This window comes from Scleropages formosus, chromosome 9 (genome assembly GCF_900964775.1).
Source record: "Scleropages formosus chromosome 9, fSclFor1.1, whole genome shotgun sequence".
Taxonomy (NCBI): domain Eukaryota; kingdom Metazoa; phylum Chordata; class Actinopteri; order Osteoglossiformes; family Osteoglossidae; genus Scleropages; species Scleropages formosus.
In genome coordinates this window covers 24570863-24581810 of record NC_041814.1, presented here as the reverse complement: position 1 = coordinate 24581810, position 10948 = coordinate 24570863, and the positions used below count along the sequence as shown (strand labels likewise).

At 41.0% G+C, this 10948-nt stretch overlaps 1 protein-coding gene across 3 annotated transcripts; it reads right to left on the bottom strand.

Annotated features, from left to right (window-relative positions):
* Positions 1-5526: 5526 nt before the first annotated feature.
* On the bottom strand, positions 5527-8529 carry LOC108935414 (transcription factor 24). 3 transcript variants are annotated; one of them, XM_029255055.1, is made up of 4 exons: positions 8320-8529; positions 7646-7770; positions 7111-7571; positions 5527-5910 (listed from the first exon to the last, which is right to left on the bottom strand). In XM_029255055.1, the coding sequence occupies exons 3-4, from the start codon at positions 7552-7554 to the stop codon at positions 5797-5799; spliced, it is 558 nt and encodes a 185-aa protein (XP_029110888.1). In that variant the 5' UTR covers positions 7555-7571; positions 7646-7770; positions 8320-8529; the 3' UTR covers positions 5527-5796. The 3 variants fall into 3 exon arrangements, with proteins under 3 accessions (XP_029110888.1, XP_029110887.1, XP_029110886.1); XM_029255054.1 differs by having other exon boundaries at positions 7646-7735; XM_029255053.1 differs by lacking the exon at positions 7646-7770.
* Between the last annotated feature and the right edge of the window lie 2419 nt (positions 8530-10948).

Sequence of the window (10948 nt, the reverse complement as noted above, 5' to 3'; positions counted from 1 at the left end):
TTGGAGAAAAACATCAGCTAAAAAAAATTTATAATAATATGAATATGCTCTTCCAGTTGTAATAATCGACTGACATTGGGACTGTTGCGATCGGTTTAGACAATTGGTGTGATAATGAATTGGAGATACTTCTCCCTTGTTGCCTTGAGCAAAGCGTAATGGAAGTTTCTCCACATTGATAAATAAATGTATTTTGTTCAGCAATTTTCTTAAATATTTCCATGTGTGTTTATTCCTTCTTTACTTTGTTGCGTCTGTGTCAAATGACCATTTTGAACCAATAACCAGCTGTGGGAGTTGTATGCACAAATGGTTTTGCTGTCTATTATCTTTTCCAAGATTGCACCAAGGACATGTATGGAAATAGAATGACTTCACAACAGGTAGAAATGCTGAAACTTCTTGTCCTATGAGGGGTTGTGGGGAGCTGGAGCCTATCCTGGCAGCACAGGGCATAAGGCTGGAGGGGGAGGGGACACACCCAGGCCGGGACGCCAGTCCGTCGCAAGGCACCCCAAGCGGGACTCGAACCCCAGACCCGCTAGAGAGCAGGACTCGGTCAAACCCGCTGTGCCGCCGCACCCCCCTCAGTGAAGGACAATCCTTTTTTATTTCTAAATTTTAAAAAGTGCAAACTCACCGCACTCCCATATGTCCGTTGCCTACTGTGCTACGTTCACGATATTTAAGACATATTGCCGTTTCAATTGCATTTCAATTATAGAAAAGTGCTTCAGCCTTTTACATCCTAGAGCTGAGTTCCTAACCCCTCTCTCCATGTTTGATCCCAGACTAAACAGGAAGCGCTTTTTCGTTTTCAAAATCTGCATTTAATTACAACTTCCTCAAGCCACTTGTACCCATTTAACCTACAATTCCCGAAAGCAACTCTACACTTACCTCGACGCAGACACGAAGTTAGAAGGAGCTGCAGGCCACGGGGGGTCTGCGGTGGCGTGCAACATGTAAATGCACAGATTTTCCATTGTGACCACCTGGTATGGAGACCACACATCGAGACCTTCCCGACTCCCTAAACAGTACACGGGAAGGCACACCGTATATTCGAGCAATATATTTGTCTTGGATTGTTTTGTCTGTGTTTGTGTGTCAAACAGGAAGCTCTTCCCACACATTTCCACATGTAAAAATCTACTTGAGCAATTCATTGGCTCAGATTATAATTAATTTATTTTTTTTTAATCGAGAACAGCCAGAGCAGCTGTTGTGGAAATTTCATCTCTGTGATGCAAGTAGTGAGGAAGTGAATTGTCTCACCAGTTGGTGTAAAGTGTGTGCTGTTTCTGGGAATTGAAACAGACACAGTGTCTCCACCTTGGTCTGATGGGACTGCAAAGCAGTGAAGGGACAGGGTTGTCAACGCCCCCAGTAACACAGTTCCCATATTTCCTCATCTCGCCCAGCCGGTTGCAGTAACGTTCATCAGCGATGGAGGTCTGTCCTTTGGATGTGTCCTGGCCTGAGAACGTCACCTTTTTGTTTAATGTGATCGCAAAGTGTCAGTACTTTCACTCAGTAATCGGTATAAAAACTGTAAAAAAAATGTGTACAAAACATAAATCTCTATAAAGACAAACCAAGTCTTTTAACCTAAAAAAAGAAAAAAGATACATCACAGCTGGACAAAATCCAAAAAATGTTTAATCTGGTATCACTAAACCCTTCGCATCTATTCATTTTTTTTAGTTCATGTTTCGGTTTTTATTGTTATGTGTATTTCATGAATCCAATGAAATTCCTGTGCTATATTCCTCTTCCTTCTCAATTTTTTAGGAGGGGGGTACGAGGGGGGGGGGGCGGTGGAGAAATATAAAACAAACACAAAACAAAATGAAAGAACAGGGCAGAACGAAAGAACAGGTCAGTACAACAGAGCAGCACAAAGACATGACCAACAGTACAAAAAGTACAATTTACAGTACGGCAGGTGTAATATATTTCCATTTATTCCTAAATTCTATTCCTAATATTCCTAAATTATACTGTAAACCCATGATGATTTAGAGCTTCACGTAAGTGGCATGAAAAGTGCAAGATGGCAGCGTGCAAATTGGCAGCAAGTAATGGCAAAGTGTAAAAAGAGTACAGTTTGGTAATATCGGTACAAATTTGGCAATAATTTACAGCTATGTACAGTTTAAAGACTTTTTTACTTTAGCAGGGAGAGAGCTTCTCATGTATGTGTTTTAAAGTGCCAACAGCTTTAGTAAAACAAATACATACCAGGCATATATGACTCTGCAATTGATTAAACAAGGTAGAAAATGTGGTACTATGCTTTACAGTAGTAAAGCAAAGCTATTTTCAATATGGGCTAAATATAAACTAGTGTTTCAGAGAGCAACCTTTGCGAATAAATACAATTTAACTCGTACTTTCCTGCAATGAAAATACCATAATCTGCATAAGGAGCATTCCTTTTTTGGTTTTTCTTTAAAGAAAGCACATTCAGATTTAGATTTTGATGAGCTAACTGGGAAAAGTGAACAAGCGCAGATTGACCATTTACAGCCGCGGCCAAAGTCGGCGAGTTACATACCTGCACTTTTACCCACAATTCACCGTTTCAATTCCAAGAATGGAGCTTGAAAAATGATGGCATTTTATTTTATGTTTACAATACACATGGACGATACATTGAGTGAATGTCATGGTTGGTTCGATAAATTCAGCTGCAACGCTCCTTCGGGAGGCGACGAAATCCTGGCTTCGCTGAGGTTTCCGAGTGACACGTCAACATCGCCCACTGCTACTTCTGGCTGCTCATCATGGACAGAGGTATTGATTGTCTATCTGCTTTGGATGAACTGTGCTGAAGGAACAGCCAATAGGCCCGTGACTCGGTGACACGTCCAAGAAGAAGGATGCGCTGAAGGTCAAAGGGTGCACTCAGCACAGCTTGTGCACAGGGCTTCCTTGGGGCATCTCGCCACTCTCATCGGGGGCCATTCCAGCTCAAGGTCGCAACCTTTGCCGAGACCGCTGAGCCTCGGAGAGGACGAAAGTCAGACTTCCCACGATGCCGGCCACGCGGGGCATGTCAGACCTGCTGGCCGGAGCCACGGGGCAGATACGGCTAACCACAGAGATCAGGACCACGGAAGGGCAATTCATCAAACAAGGGACATATATCTGCCAAGGATGATTTATGACAAGACTACTGGGACATCCGAGCGTATTCTACTCATCAAATCTGCTCTTTCATCTAAAAATGTAACTACAGTAGGAAATACCAGGCTTTACAGAAACCAGAATGAGTCCTAATTATGATTGTGCAAAGTCATTCAATGCTAAAATTACTTTCTTCAAACGGATAATTTAACAAGGAAATATTAAAACAAAGGAGTGTTTTAGAGCATCCCATAAAAAAATAATCCTTTATAGCTATGCTTATATTTAGGTTTCAATTCATACTTTACTTCCCAGGTTACTTAAGAACCAAATGTAATGCTAGATGGATGCATCTTTTTCAGTTTTTATTTGTTCCGTGTAGAATCACAGTGGTTCTGGGCAGGAGAGGTTCAGCTTGGATGCAGCACTAGTCCATCACTGGGCATGATGAATAATCTGTACTTTAAAAATGTTTTGAAAATCATTTTTTCCCTTATTGAAAGTGTTTATGCCAAATACCGATTGTTTCCAAACACCATTCACAAGTGAACTGCTAATTTATTGAAAAATTGTGGATAACTGCCCCAAAGGATTTCAACAGCAGTGCTTCGGTCTGCGAGGGATGAGAGACTACATCGTCAGTCACGAATTAATTTCACTTTATGTCGACATCTGATTATTATACAGACGTCTTTGTTGAACTTGCTGCCATATTACTCATGCGGGCATGAAATACATTTATTTATGGCTACACATAACCGGGAGTCTGCTCCTTATTTTTTTTCACATAAACGCGCCAGTGGCAAGTTTGTCGAAAAAAAAAGAATGTCGATTTAGTTATGCCACATATTCTAATTTGAGCATAAAAGTAAAACTTACAGGTAAGATAAGTGGGTTTAAAAACAGTCTGCATTCCATCATAGAGCACCTTTTGCTATTAATATGGAGCAAAAAAAAGTGTGGCTTCATTTAATAATGTCTGGCCTATATGTAAAGCACAATTAACTCATAATGAATATAATACATCAACAGAGCACTTTCAGAACGCTCAGCACACCAGATGTCCCCACCTTTATTGCCGTAACTGTTACAAGCTTTGATTTCACACTATTAATGTCTCTCAGCATTAATACGTGCAGACTGTCGCTCAGGTAAAAAATTAACAGCAATTGTCGCCAGTGCTTCTTTTTGAAATTTAATGATATTTCCATCAACTGGTATTATTGTACAACCCCATCACGTATGTCAACCTTGTATTATCCTTATGATTGATGATCATGCTTGTTGAAAACGATGCACAACACGTCAACACAAATCAATACTTGCAGAAGGTGTTTTAGCAGTGTAGTGATTCTATCCCTTTTAGTTCAGTCTGACTGTTGGAATTTGCAGCGTGTGCATTTTTGCTTCTTACAGAACAATTTGGAGCTGGCAGTATGGTGAGAATTATGTTAATGGTGTGTTTTAAGTGTAAAGTTTTATGCTTTAAATTTTAGGCATTACGTTTGATTTTCTTTTAAAATAGGAATTTGCAGCATCATTATTACTGAATTCCGTATTGCTCTCAGCTTTGAAAAATAAAATCCAAAGCTGCATCTTAATTCATGTAGACTTATTGTTCTTTGATATAGAAACAGTTTCCAGTACATGGAAACAGTACAGGATTTATATATGTACATGAGAAATTTTATAGAGCATAAACATCAGGTGAAAAGCTGCCTTTTATTGATGCATGAAAATGATGCACAAGAAATTATTAGTAGCCCCTTATAGCTGAGCACATAGTAAAACCTTTAACATGTTTCCTTGTACATAGAATTAACCATAATGCTTCTTTACATCAGGATTCTTTCTTTTTCACCATTTAAGCGCTTTTCTCTTTAACAACTCGGATTACAAAAACTTGTCTTTTTTACGTGGAAAAACAGGGTTATTTTTTTCAGCTTCAGAGGAAGATTTATTCACTCGACATTTATAACTTAAACTCAAGAAAATTCCTTTTCTGTAGACCACATTTTGTGGAACGTCTGTTCCTTTTATTCCTCGGTGTATTATGCATGGACTTAATAGTGCTATTTACAGCTTTGGACACAAAGAAGGTGAAAAAAGGAGACTTCCATTACTTTTGTTGCAACTCTGACAGACCACTTCACATGACAAATGTTAAGCTACACACACATGCATTTAGTGCAAATGTTTAACCGAAAGTGCATTGCTAAGAAATCAGCCGTGAAAGGCCATCACCTTAACCAGGGAGTCCCTAGAAGTTTTGTTTGAAACAAAATTGTAACAAGCACAAAATTGAACAAGTCTGGAACAGAAACCAGCAGTTTTGCAGAAGGAAACATACTGATATTTTATTTTTCTCTTTTTTTTTTTTTTGCCTTGACAACATACAAGCTGGGAAACATATATTACTGCATTTGTCTATATATAATTCGTGTAAGATAATATTGTAGCTTTTCACATGGACTGGTTGAGAGACAAATCTTTAAAGAGTAAGGAGGCTAACAATGTTCTGTAAATACACAATGGGAGGAAAATGTTTTAAATACGCAATGAACACACTGGAGTCAGACGTAACTTTCATTTTCTTATCTGCCTGGTCATTTCAGCCTTCATCTTTCATAACACAAAACATAATGCGTTTGTGCCTGAAGTGATTTATGTCTGAGAGGTGGATGACGATTTACTTTGGTTAGAGTTCTCACTCTGTCCTGAGTTATTCAGAAACTGTCCAGTCGCTCCCACGTAAAGCCTGGATCGCATTGGCCATTTCTAGATAAGAAAAAATATTTCAAGTTTATTGGCACAACAATGCATGTTTAAAATAAATTTTAAATAATGTCTTTTTTTATTTTAGTACTTTACACTGTTAACTCTTGCATCCCTGATACCGGTTGATGCTGCCCTGAAATAGCACCAGCCGATATTTGTGAATGCTTCATGAAAAAAAAATTTGTGAAACATACCATACATGTCATGATCAATGTTTTCCCAGACATACCATAGATGAGGGAAATGAAGTATCACAATTTGATGATGCTCTATATCATCATGTCTTTGTCTGTTTCAAGCTTTTTTAACCAAATACCTCTTTCATCTTAGCTGCCACTTTCTATGAAAACTTCCTTTTCTCTTTCTTCTCAATTCACATTAACTGTGGTGTAAGTTTGAGGTACAGTATGTATTACTGCACTATAGGAATTTCTTACTTTTTGATTTCAATTCACCTGTGACATTTGATTACATTTATGGCAAGTTACAACTTTTTTTTTAAAATGTATTTTAATTGCAGCACCCAAATAAATTACTTCAATAGAAAGAGTTTAATTTCACTGACAACACTAATTACATACATTAACGCTAAAGACTGTAAAAAGTGAAACGTATAATCAGTATTAATAAAAGAACATTATAATAAGCATTGCACATTTAGGATAAAGTGCACTGGAACACTGATGTCAGCTAGATATCTGTGTCACCGGCTGGTTTGATGAATCCCCCCCCCATGAAAAAAAAATGTATAAATTATATATAACAATTTTCCAATTTATTCTGAGGACTCTGGAAATAAATCATTTCAATGTTAAAGTTCTGTTACAAACCCGACATCTTCCTTCTTGGCAACTTTTTCAGTTTCTACTGAGGAAACACTCACGACGATGATGACGGATTACAATAATAATAATAATAATAATAATAATAATAATAATATCACACACACATTTTTTTCAGAAACCGGCTGTTCCGAGTGGGGTCGCGGCTAACCGGAGCCTAACCCGGCAACATAGGGGGGCAAGGCTGGAGGAGGAGGGGACACACCCAGGCAAGGCACCCCAAGCCGGACTCGAACCCCAAACCCGCTGCGCCACTGCGCCCCCTTTTCATTATTATTATTATTATTATTATTATTATTATTATGCTGCCACTCTTAGAGGAGAAGGAGTCTTAAACGGAGCAAACGTCAGTACTCACTTTGACAGGGTGCAGGTAGCCGTCCCCTTTGAGCGAGTGCAGCAGCTCGCTGTGCCTCGTGCTCTCGCCCTCCTCCATGCCCTCCTCCTGCAGGGTCCTGGTCAGGTGGGCGATGTAGGTCGTGGCCAGGATCAGGAGGTCCAGTTTGGACAGCTTGGTGTCGGGCGGCACCGAGGGCAGTGTTCTCTGGAGCTCCAGGAAGGCGTGCCGCAGGGTCTGCACTCTGCTGCGCTCCCGGGCCGCGTTGGCCGCCGCCGGACGCCCCCTGCCCCCGAGCCCCGCGCTCTGCACGAGCCTGGCGCGCGCGAGGGTGTCCGCGCGGCGCCGGTCCGGCGACAGCATGTCGGAGCTGGGGCTGGAACTGGGGCTGGACACGGGGCTGTCGTCTGGCACCGGAACGGGACTGTGTTCGCGCTCCATGTGGGGGATGTCTCGTCCGACCATATGGGGTAATTATGGAGCTGCGCGAGAACAAAGGGCATGCGCATTTATTGACAGCAGGTAGCGAAGCAGTTGGGAGCCACCCTTGTATTACCTTAAGTTTGCTGGTTCGATCCCCTCCTCCTGCTGCAGTGCCCTGATCACGGTAGTTACACCCCTGGCGTCACAGTAGGAGCACCCTGCTCTAGTATGGTAAGTGGTAAGTAAGTCACTGTAAAGCTGAAGTCAAGCAATTCACGTTTAATAAGAGTAACCCGTTATTTCATTAATTTAATGTTCAAACTGGAATTAGAAATTAACTAGAGTAAAGACTTCCTAATAAGACAATTGAACAACTGTTGTTGGCCACAAAGAATTTCTGAACACCCCTCCCCCACGGCTAGGGTACAGAGTAAGCAAATTAAGACTAAATTGCAAAATCAAACCACTATGTTATACCAGACGAATTACCCTTTGAAAACCGAGCAGTGGGGATGATTTGCTAAAACGATCAAAACTTACAGAGTATGAGTATGAAATAAATCGGATTCACAAATAATAATAGCAGAGAATTTACCCTGATTCTTTTATTTTAATTCTGTGTAGCCAAGTTTAAGTTTTTATATCAGAACGAGAGAGAAGGTTGTGGGCGCTCCCTGAGAGCTGTCTGCTTGACTTTCTTTTTTCTAATAAAGGTGGGATGGCGAGAAGCTACAATCAGAGCGACGTTCAGAGCGTGTATTTAACCCACCCAGTGTATTAAAGCGCCCCGACATGCCGCGATCTTACCTGGCTGCCGTCTCGCTCTCAGGTGCTCCTCGCACGCTCACATTGAGTTCCCGCGGCTCGCGCGCAGCTCCAGGAACGCCCGTCGGGTTTTGCAGAGCGGAAAAAGCTACACAAGGTGTCCGATGTCCGGTTCCCGATCGCTTTATAAGCCAGGAGCGGCGGTCGCGAGGAAGGTGCGCTTTTGCGCGTTGCGCGCGCGTGGAGGTCTCACCTGAGAGAGCGCGCGCACAGGTCTCTGGAGCCCCACCCCCCCGAAAATTTAGAAGGAACACAAAGAGCTGACAACTCTTTCACTCCGGTGCAATTAATCACAAGCCCTTGGATTTCACTGCGGGGGGGTGGTAAAGACAGCTTAGTCCTTTTCTTTCCCGAGTTATTATTTGTGCAGGAAGGTGGAGGGGCGCGTGCGCCGGGTGGGGTGCTCCCCGCCAGTGACAGCACTGTACTGTATATGTGTTTTTAATATTCCTCCCAGTTAGAGTCGTCACAAGTTGCGCAGGAAGTTTCTGTGCTAAACGAGCTCAGGCAGGAGCAGCGCAGTGCCGTGCAACTTGGACCTAGTGCTTAGTATTTATTTCCTTAAGCAATTTATTAAGTGGAGTTTAACGGTATTAATATAAGGTTTAAAGAAAGTGCACTTAACGCTGTGCTAAAACATAACAGATTTTTCATAAAGAAGCGTTCGTATGATTTACGTCCCTTTGCTTTGAGCGCGCAGCGATTCTATTGGAAATTATACACTTACTTAGGCTTAGCTGCTTTTTAACACTGCATGTGAGCGAACAGATAATAATTGACTTGTTGTGCTGGAGGCTGCATAGGCCTGCTATTCAGATTTTCTGAGAAACAGCTAAAAAATAAACCCGAAAGTCTGCAATCAAGGGGGCTGGCGCGAGGAAATTAATCACCCTGATTTCCAATGTCCGCGAAACGGAGATGCGGGCGAATTAATGAATGGAATTATTCATAACGCGCGTATCACCGACTGTTCTTAATAAACATTGTTTTTGTAAGGATGGAGTAACAGTGTGGCTCCAGGCTACTAATTATGAAGTAAGGTAAAGAAGGAGGTTAAGTAAGCTGCTTTTCCCTCATTAGCCCCTCGTCTTTCAGAGGTTACACTGTATACCCTGGTGCGGTTCCGAAAGGGGCTCCGTCCGACCGCGCAGTAACACCGCGGCCTTTCTGGGGACATTATCGCCTCGTTGTTGGCTCCATGTCGGAGACAGTGTGTCACCGACACGAACCGGACGAGTCCTTGACGAGCGGGGCGCGCGCACACGCTTTCACGCGCACCTCCAGACCGCGCGGAGTCGCGCAGAACCTCTGCAAGCATCGCAGTTCGCTGGACATGTTTCATATACGATAACGTACAATTATGTGTTATAAAATAAATATAAAATAAAATAATACATAAAGTAATTATGTATAACGTAATAATTATATAATTGTTTTGAAGATTACATTTCAAAATAGGGCCATACTTTTGAAGAGCCAGTGCGTGAAATAGTTGCTTTGTGTTATAACTTTGAACTCCAATATAATATTTAACATTTGTTAGTTGTTTCGCAACAACCAATAAAATGGAGAAGTCTCTGTATCGCAATTCTTCCAGAATATGACTCGAGCAAAGTATACAGTATATGAAATGTGAACGCCGAATATGGGTTTATAAGAAAAACAAAAGTATACCCATATTTACATTATTTTAACATATACAATAACAATTTATTTTTGCATTATGTGAACGGAGAAGAACAAACACTGAAGCTGTCCAAGCCAGGCAGGTGAATTTGAGCAAATGCTTTTTAATACTCAAAAAGTGGTAAATCAGTGGATAACGTCAATATTGCACAATATACTACATACTGTAATTGATAATTCCGACAATTAGTATTTTTTTTCCTGGGTTTTACCTGGTTAATTATATTGGCTGTTAAGTCCTTGTGAAGAAAAGAGAAAAAGGTACATTTTTCTGGAGATCAACATGATGTAACTCATGTTCAATACGTCAAGAGGCCGCCTTAGGATGCGAGGAAATGCAGGTAGAACGCTATACACGTACGCATGTTTTTCAAAATGTTTAACAGTTACATGTCATATTGAGAACTGACAATCTCTGCTGCCTAATGAGTGTATGGCCATGACTTCTGAATAAAAGTAAAAAAAAATTTCAGAATGTCTTTATTATCAAAATATTATTATATTATTATTCTTATAATCTGAATACAAAATATCAACCTGAAAAATAGGTTATTAAGTACAGTTACCAGTGCCTGGCAGAGAGAACAGAATATTCATGGTGAAAACGGTCATATTGCCTTTGTGAATGAAGAACAGGGGTCGTGGTACCCAGGTGTGTCCGCAATTCCTCAAGATTCCACCACATACTGCGCTTCCAGGGACTGTCAGCGTTAAGCAGGATATGTGCGGACATACGAAGGTAAACTAATAACACAGCAAACTGAACATTGTTTATTTCTTCATCTCATGCACGGCAACCGCAGAATCTGTACAGTTCACATACTGTATTGAAGAATATTTGTTATCATTTCGACTGCAGAACAACAGATACTGTGGTACAAATGTGAAATTGCTATGAAGGTGATCCTTATGTACATTTATCTGA